This window comes from Fusarium flagelliforme, assembly GCF_020744385.1.
Source record: "Fusarium flagelliforme strain FIESC 12 MPI-CAGE-AA-0113 chromosome Unknown B0J16scaffold_3, whole genome shotgun sequence".
NCBI classification, from domain to species: domain Eukaryota; kingdom Fungi; phylum Ascomycota; class Sordariomycetes; order Hypocreales; family Nectriaceae; genus Fusarium; species Fusarium flagelliforme.
The window spans coordinates 753,405-773,351 of record NW_025763505.1 but is presented as its reverse complement, the minus strand read 5'-3'; the positions used below and the strand labels follow the sequence as shown (position 1 = coordinate 773,351).

Below are 19,947 nucleotides of genomic sequence, written 5' to 3'. Positions count from 1 at the left end.
AGCGAGATAACATATTGACACTCAACAACAACAAACAAGCACGGGGTAATAAACAGGATATCTAGAGTACAAAGAGGATTCAATGTTACACTCAAGAAACAGCCAGTTTCAGTTATTTGGTAGCCTGGAAAACAAAGAAATGCCCACCTATAGCTACCGCCATAGCTGTAGCTACCCCATCAAAAAGATGATATCCACATAATCGATTGGCAGACAATTAAACACGAGCTGTTCATCACCCCCTGCCTCGCTCTAGACTAATCTCTTGCCCGCTGTAAGACCCAGGAGCCCATAGCAACCTGCGGTACAGCAGACAAAGGGAAATGAAATTGCCAAAATATTCATCTATCCGACAACCTAACTTAGGAGAAGGAGGTCCCCTCAAAAAAACAAATCTGCCCCAATTATATGTACATAATCAGACCACTAATAGTCGTCCATTTCCCTACCGCCTTCTTTTTTTCTCCCCCCCTCCCCTCCTTCCTTCCCCAGGCACCGGAATTCTCAATCATTTTAATTTTAGGCACCATTTTTTGCGTGTCTACCTTAAATAAAGGAGACCTTGACTTTTCTGCCTCCGACCTCACCCTCACGACCAGACCAAGACCAATCTTGAGATACCCCCCTCCTCCCTTCAGACACCACCCAGTTAATCAAGATGCGTGAGATTGTAAGATTATCGATTCTGTCCCATTGACTCCCAAGCTAACTCTGTTTTTCAGGTCCACGTCCAGGTCGGCCAATGTGTAAGGATTACCCACCAAAAAACTGTTTTGAGGGGAATGTGTTGAGTTGATGATTTTTGCAGGGCAACCAAGTCGGTTCCAGCTTCTGGTAAGTATTTTAAAGCTTGAATTAGCTTTTCAACAGTCAATTGAGCTTTTGCTAACGGTTTATCAGGAACACCGTCTCCAAGGAGCACGGCATCGATGGTAGCGGCGCGTAAGTCAACAACGTCACCGACTTTATGCCTCACTCACCTTATCTAACTTTGTTTTTAAAGCTACCACGGCACCACAGACCAGCAGCGAGAGCGCATCAACGTCTACTTCGCTGAGGTAAGCTAACTGCAAGCTCTATGAGTTTGTTTACTAACATTTTCAGGGTGGCAATGACAAGTACGTCCCCCGTGCCGTTCTTGTCGATCTCGAGTCTGGTCCTCAGGATGCTATCCGCGCCGGCCCCATGGGCCAGCTGTTCCGCCCCGACAACTTCGTCGCCGGTGAGGCCAGTGCCGGAAACAACTGGGCCAAGGGTCACTACACTGAGGGTGCCGAGCTCGTTGAGGAGGCCATCGACGTTGTCCGTCGTGAGGTCGAGAACTGTGACCATCTTCAGGGCTTCCAGCTCACTCACTCCCTGGGCGGTGGTACCGGTTCCGGTATGGGTACGCTTCTTCTGTCCAAGATCCGCGAGGAATTCCCCGATCGCATGATGGCCACCTTTTCCGTTATGCCCTCGCCCAAGGTTTCCGATACCGTTGTCGAACCTTACAACGCCACTTTGTCTCTGAACCAACTCGTTGAGAACTCCGACGAAACCTTCTGTATCGACAACGAGGCTCTGTACGATATCTACGAGAGAACCCTCAAGATCGCCGACCCCTCTTACGCCGATCTTAACTACCTGATTTCTACCGTCATGGCCGGTGTGACAACATGTTTCCGATTCCCCGGTCAGCTCAACTCCGATCTGCGCAAGTTGGCTGTTAACATGATTCCTTTCCCCCGACTTCACTTCTTCATGGTTGGATTTGCTCCTCTCACTGGTCGCAACATGAAGACCTTCCAACATCTTACTGTGCCCAGCCTGGCCCAGCAGATCTTCGACAACAAGAACATCATGGCCGCCGCCGATTTCCGAAACGGCCGATACCTCGCTTGTTCCGCTATCTTGTAAGTTTCAAAACTAACGAATTTCAAAGACGTGAAATACTGACAAAATCAAAGCCGTGGAAAGCTCTCCACTAAGGAGATCGAGGACCAGATGCTCAAGGTGCAAACCAAGAACTCCGAGTACTTCGTCGACTGGATCCCCAACAACGTTCAGACTTCCGTCTGTTCCGTGCCTCCCCGAGGCCTCGACATGTCCGCCACCTTCGTCGGTAACTCTACCGCCGTCCAGGAGATCTTCAAGCGTGTCGACGACCAGTTCTCAGCCATGTTCCGACGCAAGGCTTTCTTGCATTGGTACACAAGCGAGGGTATGGACGAGATGGAATTCACCGAGGCCCAGTCCAACTTGCACGACTTGGTTTCCGAGTACCAGCAATACCAAGACGCCGACATCGACGATGAGGCCGAGGAATACGAGGAGGGCGAGCCTGAGGAGTACGAGGGTTGAATATTGGTTGGGAACGCTGATTAACATCATGACTATTTGGTTGATATCCTCATTACCCCAAAATGCTTGTCATCCCATTCTTGGTTATACACACATTTAAAACAGAAATTGGTTCACAAGGCTTACAATTGGCCATATTAATAACAGGCGTGTTTTTAGAGCACGATTTCTAAAGATTGTCTTTCCAAAAGTTTCTTATCCGAACTTTTAATCTCCAAATTTCTGTTTCCTAGAAGCTGCTCTTGTAATGAATACCCTATTCACTATGCTTAACATACATATTCTCGAACTTTGTTTCGTTCCACACGCCAGTGTCGGTGTTGAGTGTGAAGTTCGTGTGGATGATCTCTCCATAGCGAAGAGCTCCGGATTCAGCACGACCGCCAGCAACGGGCCGCTTCAAATGATTTTCACCTGAGACGACAGTAAAGTTCGCCAAGGGGATATCAAAAGAGTTGCGAGTGGCCACGGAAGGGGAACCTAGAAGTATTGGTAAGCCAGTGAGAGGTGAAGCTGCCAGGTAAGACTCACCATAAAATCGAGACGAGACCTGCTTCGCGTTGACATCCAGAATGAAGTACCCACGATAGTATCCTTCTTGCCATTGCAACTCGGGGTTCTTCTCAATTCTAGACCGAGCGGCATCTCCAGCTGCGGGTTCGATAGGACCATCGATACCATTAGAGCTGACTGCAGTTCCAGCAAATTCAACACCAATGCTTCCAGCGCCTGTCTTGTTATCGTATTCTTTGGTTCCTAACCAAACAAGGTCGGACACCTGGAATAGATTAGCGGACTGAAATAAATACCACCACGAGACTTACCCAGTTCTGGTGGCTGTCTCCTGCGAGAAAGACGTTGTTGCTAATGTCATTGCTGTACAGATGCTCAAGAGTCCTGTTTCGGTTGGCGACATAGCCCTGATACGTTAGTTGTGAAGTAGTAGCAGACAGTCTGTTTCGGAACTTACACTCCAATTATCCCCAGAAAGAATTTCACCGGAACCATAGTTCTCAGTTATTCTAGAGAAGATAATTTGGTTGCCAATGATTCGCCAGGCAGCACCTCGGTCTTTGGACTCGCTCAGAGATTTGTAGAACCAGTTCTCTTGACGACTTCCCATGAGAGTTCGGCTGGGATCATCTCTGATGAGGTCGATGTATCCATCATTCCAGTCAAGTGAGGTGATACTGCGGTCGTAGTTTCTTGTATCGAGGATGATGAGGTCAAGAAGCTTTCCCATCTTGAAAGACCTCCATACCCGGAGACCATCGTCCATGTCGGTTTGGCTAGTTGGATTGTTAGCGACAGCCATTCGCATTTCAAGTTGTGACTTTATATAGCATACCGAATGGGCATCCACTCGAAGTAAGCTCGTACAGCGTTGACCTTTCGGGAATCGACAGAGACCTTTCCCTTTTTTATAAAAGACTCCTCAGTATTGTTGAGGCCAGAGAATCCGTCTCGGTATCCGTTATTAGCAAACTCTGTAATCAAGTTAGATTGATCCTCCTACTAGGTTCCATAACGTACCGTGGTCGTCCCAGGTTGGGATCCAAGCGAAGTCTCTAGACAGAAGCTGTAGATCTGGATCGGTGCGGTACTAGACTGTGTGTGAGAAATTGACGCCACTGAGTCTTAGTCTCAAGTAATCATACCTGTCCGTGGCGTGTTCGGTAGTCGTGTAGTGTAAAGATTTCATCCACGGGCTGACTAGCTCTCTCGCCTTTAACCCCATACTCGTAAATATAGTCTCCCAGATGAATGACGTAGTCATGTTCATCCTTTCTAGCCGCATTTCCATAAGCATTGAAGTAACCGTTGGCTTGAGTGGTCAGTAAATTTCAAACAAGGTCCTACTTAGTCCACAAGTGCTACTCACGATAGTTACTGCAAGAGAAAACCGCAAAGCTCAATTCGGAAACGTCATCGTCTGCTGTGGGAGCAGTCTTGGTACGGCCGACGGGGCTCTTGTTGTCGGAATCACATATTGAGAATTGATAATAGTATTCGGTGAGAGGTTTTAAACCCTCAGCTTCAACCTGAGAAATTGTCAGTAATGTTCAGCCGATAAATGTTTGGGGCCAAACCTTAATAGTATAATCGATATCAGATGTTGTGTAGGCTCGGCCGCTGGACACCACGCTCCCGCTATCAGAAGGCTTGGCATCAAAGACCTTCCAGTTCACACAAATAGGATTGGAGTCGGCCTTGATGTACTTCTCAGTCTCATGGCTGTAGAGTCCAGCGGTACCATCCACGGTCTTGTTGCTTGAGTCGGACTTAAGCGACGGGGCAACGCGGGTCCATAGGATGACGCTCTCGGGCCAGGGGTCTCCAGAGGCGACGCCATGGGTGAAATTGAGCTGGGATGCTTCGTAGGGAGTATTGCCGCGCTTCATGGAACGGCGTTTGACCAGAGGAACATCGATACCAAGTCGAGCATGACGACGAGACGGACTGGCATAGTTCAAATTGCCATCAAACTCAGCTGTTACAGCTGTAGCCAGAAGGCCACATACGTAAAGTACCGCCGCAGTCTTCATATTGATTATGCTGAACCGTTGAGGGAAGACGTTGAAACCATTTGCGTATCCGTCTCGTCTCGACTCGCTTTTAAAGCTGAACGATGACCATCTAACCCCCGCGCCGGTTAGCATGCAAGCTCCCATAGAGATAATCCTCATCAGCCAACAAACGTACCAAGGTCAGACACGTTCCATGCAGTCTATTGCATCACCGTTGGTGTTCCCCGGTCGTGCACCCTTGTGCAACTGGGCCTGGCATGGGCGGTAACAAAAATGGTAGAGATGTGACGGTCTGAGTGACCAGTAGAAGGAACAAGAATGGTCATCATCGAATCTTGTTGTCGATAGTAATCCACGTGCTTGTTCGGAGGTTTTCATGATCGAGAAGGTGCAAGTAACACCGTGGTGGTGTTCGAAACGCTCATTGGTTGTTTGGCTTTCGCCGATAGTAAATGGCAGTAGTTATCGAGATCGAAAGTGGGGGCACTCAACACTCAACAACCATCAACTATCGATGTGACGTAGATCGTCATTTCTCCGATAACCTATCAAGAAATCCTTGGAACTGCCGGCTCTACCTTCCTTTGCTCTCGCCTTCCCAAAGAAGGTAGTCTAAAGGACGCCCGTCTATGGCGTCGAGTGTTTTACGTCAGGAAGCTATCACGACCTTCCATGCTGAGTTTCGCAAATTGTACTGTTTGACCTTTCATAGAGAAACGAAACACAAAGTGATGACAAAAACAACTCAAATTTCACAAGCATTTCTAATTTCCGTTGTGCTGCCCATGCCGGTCTTGTGTAAGTATAACTGATGTCGATGTTGACCGGAAACATGTCCTAACTAAGCAAACTTGCAGAAGCTCAAAGCGAGATGTTTTTCATTGATCCAGATATCTATTTACTAGCTTAGATGCTATTTCGACTGGTCTCTCGGCGGTGAAGCCAGTGTATCGATTCTACCCGATTGGGTGACGTTCGAATCGAGCGATTGCTATCATTTCCCTTGTCGTTGGCCGGTATGAAGTATGCCATAGCCAAGCAAGTGCCGCCGTTCTATAAAAAATCACTTCCACGCAGTTTGGAATCGACAAAGACTGGTCATGTATTGAGTCTGCTGCTAGAGACCAGCTTCGGATAGCTGCCATCGGCTCAGACTCGGGAGTTGGAAGCAAGTCCAAACGCTGGAAACTGGAAGACTGCTAAGAGCACTCACTCGCTAGTGGTTGAGTTTCAGACGGATAGAAATAGCCTTAACCCTGTTAAAAGCTGTGCTGAGGACTTTGCGAAAGAATGGTTCTTCGTCCGATCAAAAGCTCAAATGCGGCCCGGGTTCTCGTAACGTTGACCAATCCGCCGTCACTCATAGCGTATAAGGGATTCGAAGTCGTTTTGGTAACTAGTTGGCAAGTTGTATTAGTGAACCAGTAGCAGTGACTGTATATAAGTTGCGCAACTTGTGTATTTAGTATCAAAGCCCATCCCAATGGATTCCTTGTGCGTAAATCCGGCAAAGAGATCACAAGCAAGTGATGTGGCTAAAAACGCCAGTTTTAAAGAAAGGTCTCGAGAACCGGTTTTAATCGTGCCAACGTAGAAAGTACTACGAGGCATCAGGGTACCGCGTTGCCTCGTAGATAAGCTCAATATAGTCTGCGACAGAAGTCAGATTCGAGTTATCCAAGCCACTCAGAGATGAAGACTTGACCCAGCTCTTGTTTAAGCAAGAGACTCAAGCCAGCTTCTTCTGTGATGCTATCCCAGCATCCTGATGTATAGAGGTAAAAATTGATGAGATCTCATCGCTGTCGATGTAAACTTTTGGTATTTTTTACCGCGGAGAGTATGCTTTGTCTATTCCTTCTTTGTTTTAGATCTCCTAGATCGGGATCGACTGTTTTGAATCGCTGGACCAGTTCTGTGCGCGCCTGTCAGTTGGTTGGGCTGAACTTCGATTCTTGAAGCCAAAACTCCATCGTTACAGGACGCAATAAAGAGACGGATATAGTACCAACTTGTCTGGAAGCGGAGCTCGAAGTATGATATAGGTAGTAACTGGGTGGAGGGGTAGAGTTGTTTCGAGATGAGGTATTGTAGCGCCAGAGCGAGCGCTGATCAGTGATCCTCGTCGGAATATAAAAGCTCAGATACTCAAGTACTGCACAAGAATATGGTTAATGAGTCTTCTCCATTAATAGTGCGTGCAGATATGTTTTGTAACTTGTACTTAGCTTACTAATGAAAATCCTGCTCTCGTAGTTGGATCTTTGTTAGGCCGATTTATCCAGTGATATCGACAAGATGGAGAACAAAGAAAAACAGAAGTTCATATTTCAAAGGAAGCATCATAGGTTGAAGTAGTACCTGTGAACATGATGGTATTGACTGTATAGAGCACTCTTCGCTTGTTGTACAGGGCTAATAGTTCCGTATAAGAATCATGGATCAGTTAAGACAGAGTCTGCCAGCTGGCAAAGTAATGGGTTTCCATTAGTAGGTTGCCAGGCTCCAGCCGAGCAGTGCTCTCCCCTTGTGTCACAAAGACCGCTTGGCTAGTTGCCCAGCTGTCTAATTTTATTTTATTTTCTTTGTGAATCACTTGGCACAGCTACTACTTGCCCACAATTCCACATTCTTTCAGTCACCATCTTCCTCAAGTATCGTCTTCCTCAACTGCAATTCTCTCCTAGTTGTCCATCTCCTTTGAGTACCATATCCTTCAACTGGCACCCTGTCTTAGTTAGCCATCTTCCTCTGTTATCATCCTACTCCGCCATATTCCTCAACTATTATTTCCAAGTACAATTCCACTTAACGACCACCTTTTCCGATCAGCACTTCCACAATGTCTATCCGCAGCAGGACCAAGGCGTTCGTCAAGCGGACAGACCGGAAATTTAAACGTCGAGTAGAGACGGCCAAGTACACCGCGATAGTGATCATTCTCTATCTTGCGGGCGAGCTGTAGATCTTTACGATGCAGCCACTCAGAGAGGCCATACGGGGCCCGTAAATCCCGTTACCAGGCTTGTTCGGGGAAAGTTGCCAGGGCCCGAAAGCTTAACGACACCATTTTTGACCAGGATCAGGGTTCTCAGCTCACTCATGCGTTTATTTAAGTTGAGAATTCTCACCAATCTCTGTACCTCACTGTTGAGGTTATGCGTCGCGCTTTTTGTTTCATCAATCGGAATCTTCATAATCGCCTCAACCCACCAAGAGTTGAGGAATATCGGGCGGTAAGTGATTCACGATTCCTCGTACCAAACAAGTAACTGACTTAACCTCACAGAGTTTACAAAGACGATATACGCCCATTCTGAAGTCTTCTCATACGCGCAATTTTGTTCATCTCCATCAACGTCTTTACCATTCTCGCAAGATGGAGTCTTCTAAACCGTCCATCAAAATTGTCCGCATCGCTTCCCTTGAGGAAGTTTACGAACTTATCGATCTGGCCTGCGATTCTTTTGCCGACGACACTATCTATTCACTCATCTTACCAACTCGCAAACAGAATCCCGAAGTCTTTCGTGAGACTTGGTCTTCCAATCTGCGTGAGGAATACGGAAAGAAAGGCGCCGTTATACTCGCTGCTCGCCGAGATGATGGCGGTGAGAAAAGCGAGTTTGTGGGATTCGCAGTATGGGTTCGTTATGGAACGAGCTACCTTGCACAAAGCTGGCAAGGAGACACTTGGGATAAGCGTAAGCATTCTTTGGGAATTGATGCTTGAGGATAAAGCTAATGGACTATCAAACAGAGCTTATGAGAATCAAGACCACATGGGAGCATTTGTATGAAACCTACATCAGCAAACCGGACCCAAACCTTGTCAACACAGAAGCTCTCAACGACCTACTCGCGGGAGCTGGAGCAGCGGAGAAGCTCTACCCTGAGGAACGATGGGGCTTATCTTGGCTGGGTGTCTCTTCTAAGTGCCAGGGAGCTGGTGTTGGACGACGTCTTACGCAATGGGGCATCGACCGCTCTGAGGAGGAAGAAGTCCCAGCAGGACTGGTATCTAGTGCACCAGGCCTACCGCTTTACGAGAAGCTGGGATTTAAGGAGATTGGTCGATCTGTTTACGATAAAGAGGGAAACTCAATGCCTGTAATGCTTCGTGAAGTGGAAAAGAAGAAAGCAATCTAGGGAAAACAGAGTAGTTGTTTCTATATAGCCTCTATACTACTAGATATCCCTCTCAAGTCCTATTTTCTTATAGTCCCCGTGTGACTTACTCTCTTTGTACTTCAGACGTCCTTCTCTTTAACGCCAACATGGAGTAGGGCTATAGTATCAACTCGGAAGGTTACTGTTGAAACAGAGGAAATGTTTTAGATAATCAGCGTTTGATAATCTATATATGATATGTACAGTATAAGTTTCAAGCGCTCAAGATCTGTGCCGAGACCTGTGTCAATGACGTCTTGGAGTCTCTTTAAATTCGGTCTAAATACAGCCCTGACCTTGTATATATCAGTTGTCAGAGGTGAAATTCTTGGATTTATTGAACTCTGTATCGTTCATCCTAAGGCTAGCATTGATCATAGAGCGAGGTACTCGTCGGCTCTTGATTTGATCATCGAATAGCTCCATGAGTTGAATGACTGTGCTTGAAGTTGCTACAGTTGTGTTGGATCGGACATGACGGCGTGGGATTGGTGTGCCAAACGCGGCGTCTGAGCTTGTTCCTCAAACATGTTAAAGTCCGGTTGGTTCCATAGTTTCGAGCGGGTCGACGCGTTCAACTGTGTGCATTCGTTTATGCAATTCCGAGGTTGGATAGTCGGAAGGAGTGACGCCTAGGCTCATCACGCAATAGCTGAGGCTTGAGCCGTGTCATGAAAGCCTCATACCCGACCTCTCCCTTATTGTTATACAGTAGCAAATGTGATCTCCTGTCTCGACTCTGCAGCTTGGAAGCCCGGTTCACATTGAGATTCATCATCTCTTCAACGGCAGCTCTAACCGAAGTTCTTGGTACAGCTCTGTTATGTTGGGAAGCGCACCTTTACTTGCGAACATGTAGGTGGCCTTCTCTTCGCTGAACACGGAATGTTAGTACGAATGAGAAGAGGGAAGAGTGTTTACTCGCGTAGGATGCACAAGGCTACAGCCCAAGAATTGGAACAACTTCACAAAGGCAGCACGCTTTGTCTCAGAGGTGAGGCCTGCTACGAACTGCTTCCCGTAGGCGATAGAAGGATCGCAGTATGTACGACAGGTCCGGGTAGACGTACGAGGTGAACATGCAGCGTACCAGGCTTCTAATCCCGGCGCAAGTTTCAAGCCACTTCCGCCGGTTGGCGAGCAGGCGTCTTAGAGCGCAAGCTTACACCATCGGGTATAGTATATATAGTACGTGATTTGGTACAGGTGTTGGTGCCAGCGGCAGCAGACATGCTTGACTCGTATTCGGACAAGCTATAGCCAGCTGAAGAAGTTGAGAGTGCATGGGCCGGCTCCGGGTACAACGAGTCCATATATATATATATATATATGGGATATCCTGGCGCAGTCCAGTCTTCCAAGATGCAGGAGACAGGACAAGACATGCCTCGAAGACACGCCGTCTACCGATTTGTGGTTGAAATCGTTTGAACATCCTATTGTTCATCGTCATTTTCTTCCTAATCAGCACCATCATCCTTGGTGGTCAGTGCTGTGTAAGAGCCATATGACTGAGAAGGCTGGGCCTTGTCAGGGTCGGTCCGCAGGTTTAAGAACGGGAGTCCTTTCGCAGGCGGCACAGATCTTGGATATCTGCCGCGTAGCAGACGAGGGCAGGGATCTTGCAGACCGCGCTTTGAAACTCCTTTGCGATGGCTTCCTGCTTCAGAACCGGGACCGGAACCGGAGCCGGAACAGTGTGGGCATCCATGCCAATTCCCCAGTATAATCCGGTCAAAGACCTTCGATAGGGGGAGGAAAGGCAGTTCGCTTGGGCTGTTCATCGCTATCCTCATCCCGGTCGAGACACTGCTAGAGTGTAGCAAGTTTCCCGGATGAGTTTTGGGCGAAAGGTCCTTGGACCACTCAGTAGGAGCGACATAGCGAAGTCATCTGCGGCAAAGACGAGTCACAGGTGCATTACCACCGTTCCCTGGATTGTCTCTGGGTTGGATGCTTTCAAGACGATCCCATTTCACATCGTCGTAGTAGAAGTAGCCGATGATGGGGTACTCGTGGAGTACAGGAGGTGGGAAATGGGAAATCGAGCAATATGAGACATGAGCCTCTTTTCCCGCGAACACGAAGGCCGCGTATTGCAAGAAGCCATCTTGTCGTTTGATCCGTCCATAGTATAATATATATGGATCTTTCCGCAGACAGCGCGGTTGTTGTTGATGCCATTCGCTCCAGAGCAGAACCTTGCGGATCAAAAGTTCCACGGGAGGATTTCCCACCGTTGCCTTGACGCTGAGGTCGTGGAAGGTGAATACCCGGTCACCGGGCAGGGGTCCAGTAATGAAGTTGAATCGAAGGCTCACTCGCCATGTGGGTGAGTGATCTCGAAGAGCGTGATCTCGTGAGGGCTTAGACCCTTGAAATACCAGACGTTGGAAGAGACGTTTTGACGAAGGATTCCGTCCCAGAGTTTTATCGTAAAGTGTCCGGTACCATCCTCCCCGGTTTATCCGCGGATCTTGTTGGGATTACTAGCTTTCGGAATAGCAATTGATCTGGTGTTGACTGTAACCTTGATCTTGGGCTTAGCCTTGGCTTTGGCCCTGGCTCTGGCTCTAGCCTTAGCTTTTGCCTTGAGTCCGGCCTTGGCTTGCTCCCTGAGGACTGCCTTGCATGTACGGGCTCGCTTGCAGACAGGGCAGCAGATATTAGGGGGCTTATCCCCGGGCTTTCTTCAAGATATCTAGAGAACTCCTCGGACTCTTAATCCTCGGTAGTCTTCTCTATCTTGGGCGAACGGGACCCGCCAGGAACGCCAAGCGTGGGCGGATCAAAGTCTTTTTTCGGCGGTTCAGCATTTAATGCTTCTCGAAGCCCCTGCTTCTTGCGCCGGCGTGTCATTCGACCAGTTCTGGTTTCGAAGACGCTTATCTAGCAGTAACTCTGCTTCTGGTTGGTGACCATGAGAGTCAAGTTTTGAGAAGTGACTAGACCGCAGGGGTCAGTGGTTAGCGAAAAGTGTCATACCTGTTTCTCAACTTCTGGCTTACTAGTATATAGTCATCAGGTCTTTCCCAAAGGCACAAAAGAAATGGTTTTTATGCGGGGTTCTCCTGGTCTTTTGCTTGCTTGACGCGTAGTTGCAAAGGGTAGGGGACGATAACAACCGCCGGTTCGTATATATTGCTTGGTATATATCAAGACGATGGAAGATGGAAGAATATGAAATGTATCGAAGGGAAAGTGTAGCTTCTTAAATCAAAATCAGCACCGCTCATTCACAGAATCTCAGGGAAAGTCAAACATACCGTCAAGAAGTGACTGTAACTCCTCATTTGTCGCCTCAGTTTTCGATTTCAGACAAAGCTGACGTAACTGATGAAAATCAAACAAAACTTCGCATCTGCTTGCTGTTTTTCAAAAGAAGTTTGGCAGTTTTCAGAAATCAAGTTGTTGGTGACAAAGAAAAGCCACAGGAAGCTTGGCCAAGCTAGGCCCGGGATTTGCGGCAACAAGACAAGGTTCCGCAACCAACCAGAGCGGAGCGTCATTGGTTGATCCACTACAGTAACGTCTGACAACCAGCCAGGCACTTCCAAGTTTTGAGAACTTAACTGTATGTACGCGTGTGTAATTCTACTCTTATCACCAGCAGATTCACTGAGACAACGTTTTTCGAAATGCCTCGTATAAGAGCCCCTTCGAACCTCCCTGAACTCGTCAAGTCGACTTTTACAAAGGCCAGGTCAGAGGGTGATTTGCACTATTTCCCCACTCAGGTTACCGTTCTCAATGTCGACTCTATCCCGGTGAGTCAATCTCAGCTTGATAAATCTCAGATAACTATACAGAACCCAGTGCTGACATGTACAACAGTTCCAACTACGCTTCTCCCCATCTCTAGCCAACAAGCCCAAACCACCACCCAAAGACCTCTCTAAGCCCCAGAAACCTTTTGATCCCTTCGAGAACCCCCTTCCTGCTTTGAAAGTCACAGACCTCGGTCCTTCTCACTACTGCGTACTGAACAAGTTTGCCGTTGTACCGGAGCACTTCATCCTCGCTACCAAAGAGTTCAAGCCTCAGACTCATGTTCTTGAAGAATCTGATCTAGAAGCCACGCTGGCTTGCATCGAGGCATATGAAGCTTCAAGACGCACTGAAGCTGAACAGGGTCATCGAGATGGGACTTTGGGCGGCGGAGATGGTCTTTATGCTTTCTTCAACTGCGGTGATCATTCTGGTGCTAGTCAACCTCATCGACACATCCAGTTGCTCCCTATTGCGAGGATGAAGGATGGATTCGAGATTGATACTCCCTGGACTGTTCTTGCCGACCAACTCAAGGTCAAGGTTGCACCTTTCGCTACCTTCGCTGAAGAGATCAACCTAGATATGTCTGGCGCAGATCTCCACGCCATCTACCTCCGACTATACCGCAAGGCTTGCCGTGCTGTGGCATACTACACCAAAGACCCCATGCACGCGGACGAGGCACCTGGCGACGGTCCTACGCGGATAAGCTACAATATGGCCATGACGAAGAGCACACTCGTGGTCTGTCCTCGACTAGCAGAAGGTGTCAAGCTGCAGAGCCAAGATGGCGATGTCTTGGGAACTCTGGCCTTCAATGGCACGCTACTTGCTGGAACGGCTTTGGTCAAGAACGAGTTGGAGTGGGAGGCATTGAAGCAGGATCCCGAGGCGCTACATAACGTACTTCGAGACATTGGCGTGCCTACCACCTTTGAGAATGGAGAAACTCTGCGTCTATGATAGGGCTTTATGGTGATTTAGAATCTTCTAGACACAAGACAAATAGTTCACAGATACATTATTCAGAATCATATACGAATCAGGGGTTTCATAGATTACCATGTCACCAAAGGAAAGGAAAATGAATCGCAAATCAGTTCTTGCTGTTTGCATTGGCCATCTTTAATTATCCTCATAAAACATTAATTCGATGGTCATCATCTGATAAAAAGCAAAAGGCACTATGCCTATGGTATACCCTCTCCCTATGCGCCTTGAATACATGACCAAATTGTCCTCCCGCACTCAGTTCTTCTTCTTTATGATCTTTTTCTTGTTCTTCTTCTCTACATCCCCCTCGAAGGGATCTTGGCACTTGTAGCGACGGGACACTGCAATTGAGGAAAACTTGAAGCTTTTCGGTCCCATTAACTTGTGCATTTCATCCGCGACTTCTTCCCAGACGATACCGTGGATGCTGTAGCTGGGAATGCCCATGCGCTTTTGCACCTCCGAAACAGCCCAGAGCAGAGCACCGACCTATCGAATGAACGCCGTTAGTATAAGTCTGGAGTTACGAAGCTTGTATCAACTTACATATTGGTCATTCCAAATATCGTCGCTGCTGCGAGGTCGTTGTTTGGCCGGGAGCCTCTTGTTACGGAGGCCCCCCCGGAGAGTTGCTTCAGCGCAGTCCATCTGCCCGAGCTTGATGATCAGGCCATGTGGTATCTTATACTCCCTCATTCGGTCTGCATACTCGTTTCTGGCAACCCTATCACCCTTGGGCGGTGGGATCAGGAAGGAAGCGTACACCTCCTTTGGTACCTGCGGATACTTCTCTCGAATGGTAGCTGCAGCCTTGAGCGCCTCCTCGGGCAAGCAGGCCTCGCGATTCTTAATGACGGTATCAACGCCGCCGTCACCGTTGGCGTCCTGACACAGCTGAGCGCTAGGACGTGCGGTTCCGTCGAACCCAGCAGGCTGAGCTGGCTCGGAGTTCTGAGCCCAAACAGACTCCTGGAGGCAACCAGGGAGGACATTGTTGCCGACGTTGGAGACATAGTTGACGGCATTGGGGAACTGGTTCGTGCGAGTAGGGACACCGTAGGCGACACCGGCAGGGATAAAGTTGGCGACGCCCCAGGGTTGGCTGACGCCCATGGGTACGTCGTAGGGGAGGCCGTCAGCAACATAGTTGATCCCGTTAGGGACATAGTGGGTGTTTCCATAGGGTAGAGAGATGCTTCCCAGGGGGGAACCATCAAAGCCCGCACCCATGTAGGGGTTGATGCCGGCCTGGAATGGATCTTCAAACATGTAGGGGGCCATTGTGTCTCTATCCCGTAGAGATTGTAGGAGTTCGTGTTGGATGTGTACGTCTTTCGTAAGTCAGCTTTGAAAAGTTCTTGCGAGGTAAAGAAGTAAGAAGTAAGCGAATGTCAAACATACCTTTGTAAAAGGAACGACCAGTGGAGCTTGGGAGGCGTGGTGCCGGGCTTTCTTGTTTGATAGAAGGGCTTATTGTAGACTCAGGAGACTCTTGTTTGATGTATGGCTTGGGGGTATGCTCGGGGGTTTCTAGTTTACTGTAGAGGCTTTTTTGGTAGAAGCCTGGTTCGAAACAGGAGTTGCTGCTTGATGATGATGTCTGCGAGGAGAAAGATGAAGAGAAGTGTGATGTGGGAGAAGGTTGGGAGAAGGAAATTGTTGGCAGGGGAGAATAAATATAGCTTGGTCCCGGAGGTAGGCTCCATGGCTCTGGCACTTGAATGTCCATTGTTGAAGAACGCTGCCAGTGATGAATAGGAGCCATAGCGTCGGACCTTAATTCAAGTCGTCCAAACTAGGAACGTTGTGGGTACTGTCAACAACTCCTCGTTGTAAATTGCACTAAGTAGGTATGAGCTTATGCGAACTTGGCAAACAGAGCCAATAGGAAGAAGAGGAGCCAAAGGATAATACGAAAGGAGGGGGATATCCACAAGGGTCTGAATAGGATTGGAGGGTGCTAGTCAAGACTTGGATGTTTGAAAGAGAACTTGGTGCGTTTTCAAAGAGGGGGACAATAGCTCCTGATATAGAGACAGACGTTCGAACTCTTCTCCAAATTCAACAGTAACTCCACCGCTATTAAGACATGCAGAGGGGACTTGAATGTAGTATCACTCGAGCCCCTTGGTCCAAGTGTTCATGGCAGTAAGGTCCAAAGCTCAGGGCTGCATCGACAGGGTTCACCCAATTCCTAAATCGTACATCCGCAAGATGAGATCGGCAACAAGAAATAACGGCTTTTGCAGCCGCCACTTAGCAGCCACTCTATGTGTAGTATCCCGCTCCCCTTGTAGATGTGCTCGTCCAAAAGAGGAATTTCCAGGTTCATGGGCATGTTTGATCTGGGCTTGCGAACTTGCAGACACGCGGGTATGCTAAACAGGATCACTCCACCAAGGGTATTTTGGTACATAGACACTTGTCTCGCGGCTCCTAGTGCCGGTGACATGCATACCGTAGCTCTGGTCTGGACCAGGGGGGTTGGCAGCTGCAGCTAAGATTGGTCTTCGAGCAGGGGGGCTCCTCAGGTCACATACCACAGATTGCACGCCCCTCTTTAGAGTGACGTCTGCAGTAGGTAGGGATAGAGTGAAAGCAATGAATAGAGGGGCATGCATAAGTGTTTATCATAAAAGCAAGTACATTCATTGGACTTGAACAATAAAGTGACGTACCTTGTTGGGCTGGGCTTGCTGGACCCATGACCCCTCTGAGCGAGGGGGTTGGTATGATGGGAAGTCCATGTTTGAGAAAATGAGAAAATATGCAACTTTATCGAAATAGTAGGTGGGAACGATCTTCTTGCATTATAGACCGGAGGGTATTTCAGCGCAGATTGGTCGAAGAGTCGAAGATTCAACGTCCGCTTCGGCCGAAGACGTCTGCATAGCTTGTGGCCATCGCGTAAAAAAGATCGTCTTCGTTGGATTGAAAGAGTATTTGGACTTCATGGTTCAATATATTGGTCCGTTTCCAGAGTTGTCGACTTGGCTGATCACAGAAGCCAGAAGATCCAATGATGAACAGAAGAGAAAAAGAAACATATCGATCTGGAGGGAAATAAGGTTGATATACCCGTGTGGGAGCCACAATGATTCACGATCGATTGCATTGGAGAGAGGTACTAGACGATTCACTGTTAACTTCATAGGTAGCCTGTAGGAAGTTAATCACGATTCAGCGCCTCCTCAGTATGGACCAAGGGCCACTTCAACTTGGGAAGGAGCGTTTTGAAATTAGTTTCCACAACACTCCTCTGCCCCCAGTATCGTCAGGAGAGATCCTATGGACTGCTTGGAGAATCGACTCAAGTAGCTTCTTATCGAGTGTTCTTAAGAGACAGTCGGATTCCAAAGTTAATAGGCAGCGGCGTAAAAGGTGACGTTGTTGCCAGCTGGGAGTAACCCCAGTCTCGTTCGTTGAAAATAACAAAACACCATAAGCATTATACCAGAGTGCCTACTAAGTATCGTTAAAGTATGCTGATGACCGTGCTTGGATCAGTGGCATAAAGTCTTGGTCGGTGCATATTCTGTCGCAAACCCGTACCTCCCTGATTGTGCAAAGGCGCGGAACACAAGAGACAAGGCAGGAGCAATCTACCATGAACATCAGTAGTCGATTATTGGTTAATTGATTGACTAGTTATCCATCTAGACACGGAAGGAATGACCAACGGTCCAACGGGCAGCCGTGGATGCAGGTACGTTACCAAGAGGCAACGTCTTTGCAGATTGTGCTCCCTCATTGGCACCGCGTCTTGCTTCACAACTTCCCCGCTGCGCACTCTCAAATCTTGCCCAGTCGATTTCGCCGTTGAGGTACTCAAAAAATGCGGTCATTACGACGAGGGCGATATCTAGCATACGTTGTAACTTCAGTCATTTCGCGCCATGAATCAGTTAGTGGCTACAGTCTGTGCCGTCTACAAGATGCTTACGTTTCACTGATTATGCAGTAGCTAACTCTTGCATTAACAGATCCCGTAGGGCTATTCACCCCTGTTCTCCATCGAGACCGACCTCAATCAAGCGAGCAAACAAACCGACCACTCTCAGAGTACGAACCCGATTCCGTCCCGCCAAACCGCCCTTTCCAAGTCTGATCTTCCCTCCTCCCTCTTCTCCCGATCGAACAACACGCTCGGAGCGTCCGTATGCCTCCAACTAAAGACACCTGATACCTAGCGCGAAGTCCCCAAATGGCCGCTTTCCTATCCTGAGAGAAGACTGCAGACAAAATAGCCGGCTTTGAGATGTTTCACAGCATCTCAAGCCTGGTCCACTCTGTCGCGTGGGATCTAAGCCGCTTTCGATGGCGTCTGGGATGCTACTATGGGCGGTGTGGTGGTCCATGCCATGCCAGACCATTCGTGACATGTTTTGAGCTATAACGGTCGTCTACGGCTGTGGGGGTACCTTCCAAGGTAGTTCAAGGTGTGCGGGAGAGTAAGGCTTGGGGGAGTGGTAATAGCCGGCGTCTGTCTTCAGCTCGTATGCTCTCAGCCACCCAGTGAGGCAACACTAGCTATAGGCTCTTCTCAATTTCTTGCGGAGTGTAGGACTTCTATACAGTACCTCGGTTACTGACTAAACATGCAGCATCTCGACCTTCCAGGAAATACTATGAGGCGGACTCTCTCAGCGGCAGCCTCAGTCGACGGGAGCAAAGACCCCAAGCAATGACGAGTTCGGGAAGACCTAACGCAGCGAAATTGGAGTGGGCGGCAACAACGGGTTACAGATTGTGTTTGTTGAAGATCTCAATTACTCTTTTCAGTAAGTCGAGGCTTCACATCGCCACAGTCAAGGGAGAGGCAAACACACAACGATCATGTTCGTCAACTCCGGAGCATGTCCACCATGTCAAGGAACTCTTTCCCAAGTTTGTCGACATGAATTGGCTATTCCAATTCCCTAAGCTCTGGCCCTACTGCGCGAGCATGCATACTACCTTACAGGATGGCTTCCCGGAAGACGATCCCGTTACTCCCATGCGGCTCAACGCGCATCAACTTTATCCCCATGGAGCTTGCAAGCCTCTATCGAACACTGACGCAATTCTTGCTGCAAAAGGTAAGAAGCAATACGCGAGTGTCACATTTACAAGAAGCATGACCCTGAAGTCTGATCTTGTCTCGAGAAAACAATGCAAAATGGCTAACTCTGCCAAGGTACTTAGTTAGCTACGAGAGGATTCTGGCCGATTCACTCTTTTCTTTTTGCTGGGAAGGTCTGTTTTTGAGGCCCTCAGCTCCACGACTCGAGAGGGCAGTGAGATGCCTTGGACGACTTCAGCATCACATGACTCGTTACCTTGGCACTCGAATGTTTGATGCGATGTATAATGCGAGACGCAGTCACTTGATCTAGAGATCCTGCGATGCTGTGTACTACGTCGTGCATTTACAATACTCATGCTGCATCCTGCCCATCGGAATTATATGAAGACGGTATACAGACATGGATTTCGGGATGGTAAGCAAGCAGAGCTGAGAATCCTAGGCTCAGGCAGCTCTGTACTACGAAACATCACCAGGGGCCGAGACAAAGACGACCATTGTAAGGGAAGAGACAGCTAAACGCTTTTCGGGTCTGGACGTGGCCCATCGAGACAACAAAGGCTTGCAGGGATTTCTTTTTGCTTTGCTTTCCAACTCGTCCAAGAGAGCAAATGCGGAGCAGCGCCTCTCTCACATCCTGCTATTTTGCTCGCCTGCATATCCGAATCGCACCATTACCCGGGTCCATGGGTTATCCATTTGATCCTACGAGTGGAGGGGGTTGTACAGTATTCTCCGAGGATCGATCATATTTTGGGGTTGTATCATAAATGCGTCGGAGGTAAAAATGGCGATTTCTCAATCTTTTGTGTGTCTTGCAGGGTTGAACCTTGGCCTGGACCATCTGGATCTGCATTTGCATCCGTAGATCTCTCTCAGGCTGATCGATCTGCTGTTGTGTACTAAGCCGGACATGAACGACCTCTCAATAAGTGGGGGGCACTTTTGCGAGATGCTTTCTCTTTTTTGCGAGGACTGCATCAACATTGACGTTGTCATATCTCTCGTGCATCGGTTATTCCAAGAATCCTATCCTTCCAGCAGCAGCTAGTAGCCTTGTCATTGTTGGGTTATCCT

At 48.4% G+C, this 19,947-nt stretch overlaps 5 protein-coding genes across 5 annotated transcripts; 3 read left to right on the top strand and 2 right to left on the bottom strand.

The window, feature by feature from the left end:
* Nucleotides 1-361: 361 nt before the first annotated feature.
* Nucleotides 362-2,467, top strand: B0J16DRAFT_90101 (beta-tubulin 2). Its single transcript, XM_046134658.1, has 7 exons — nucleotides 362-670; nucleotides 723-746; nucleotides 809-834; nucleotides 901-942; nucleotides 1,004-1,058; nucleotides 1,105-1,895; nucleotides 1,950-2,467. The coding sequence occupies exons 1-7, from the start codon at nucleotides 659-661 to the stop codon at nucleotides 2,341-2,343; spliced, it is 1,344 nt and encodes a 447-aa protein (XP_045984189.1). The 5' UTR covers nucleotides 362-658; the 3' UTR covers nucleotides 2,344-2,467.
* A 132-nt stretch (nucleotides 2,468-2,599) lies between these two features.
* On the bottom strand, nucleotides 2,600-4,889 carry B0J16DRAFT_396498 (PhoD-like phosphatase-domain-containing protein; the record flags this gene model as incomplete). Its single annotated transcript, XM_046132274.1, has 9 exons — nucleotides 2,600-2,823; nucleotides 2,875-3,121; nucleotides 3,168-3,263; nucleotides 3,314-3,632; nucleotides 3,692-3,830; nucleotides 3,877-3,946; nucleotides 4,002-4,168; nucleotides 4,226-4,385; nucleotides 4,434-4,889. 9 exons carry the CDS (start codon nucleotides 4,887-4,889, stop codon nucleotides 2,600-2,602), a joined length of 1,878 nt encoding a protein of 625 aa, XP_045984188.1.
* A 3,361-nt stretch (nucleotides 4,890-8,250) lies between these two features.
* B0J16DRAFT_382154 (acyl-CoA N-acyltransferase) lies at nucleotides 8,251-9,020 on the top strand (the record flags this gene model as incomplete). Its single annotated transcript, XM_046131219.1, has 2 exons — nucleotides 8,251-8,575; nucleotides 8,632-9,020. The coding sequence occupies 2 exons, from the start codon at nucleotides 8,251-8,253 to the stop codon at nucleotides 9,018-9,020; spliced, it is 714 nt and encodes a 237-aa protein (XP_045984187.1).
* Nucleotides 9,021-12,608: 3,588 nt separating this feature from the next.
* Nucleotides 12,609-14,043, top strand: B0J16DRAFT_90066 (HIT-like domain-containing protein). The gene is made up of 2 exons (XM_046134657.1): nucleotides 12,609-12,808; nucleotides 12,876-14,043. Exons 1-2 carry the CDS (start codon nucleotides 12,680-12,682, stop codon nucleotides 13,773-13,775), a joined length of 1,029 nt encoding a protein of 342 aa, XP_045984186.1. The 5' UTR covers nucleotides 12,609-12,679; the 3' UTR covers nucleotides 13,776-14,043.
* Nucleotides 14,044-14,060: 17 nt separating this feature from the next.
* Nucleotides 14,061-15,570, bottom strand: B0J16DRAFT_317939 (uncharacterized protein; the record flags this gene model as incomplete). The annotated part of the gene is made up of 3 exons (XM_046125405.1): nucleotides 14,061-14,294; nucleotides 14,352-15,136; nucleotides 15,207-15,570. The coding sequence occupies 3 exons, from the start codon at nucleotides 15,568-15,570 to the stop codon at nucleotides 14,061-14,063; spliced, it is 1,383 nt and encodes a 460-aa protein (XP_045984185.1).
* Nucleotides 15,571-19,947: the final 4,377 nt, after the last annotated feature.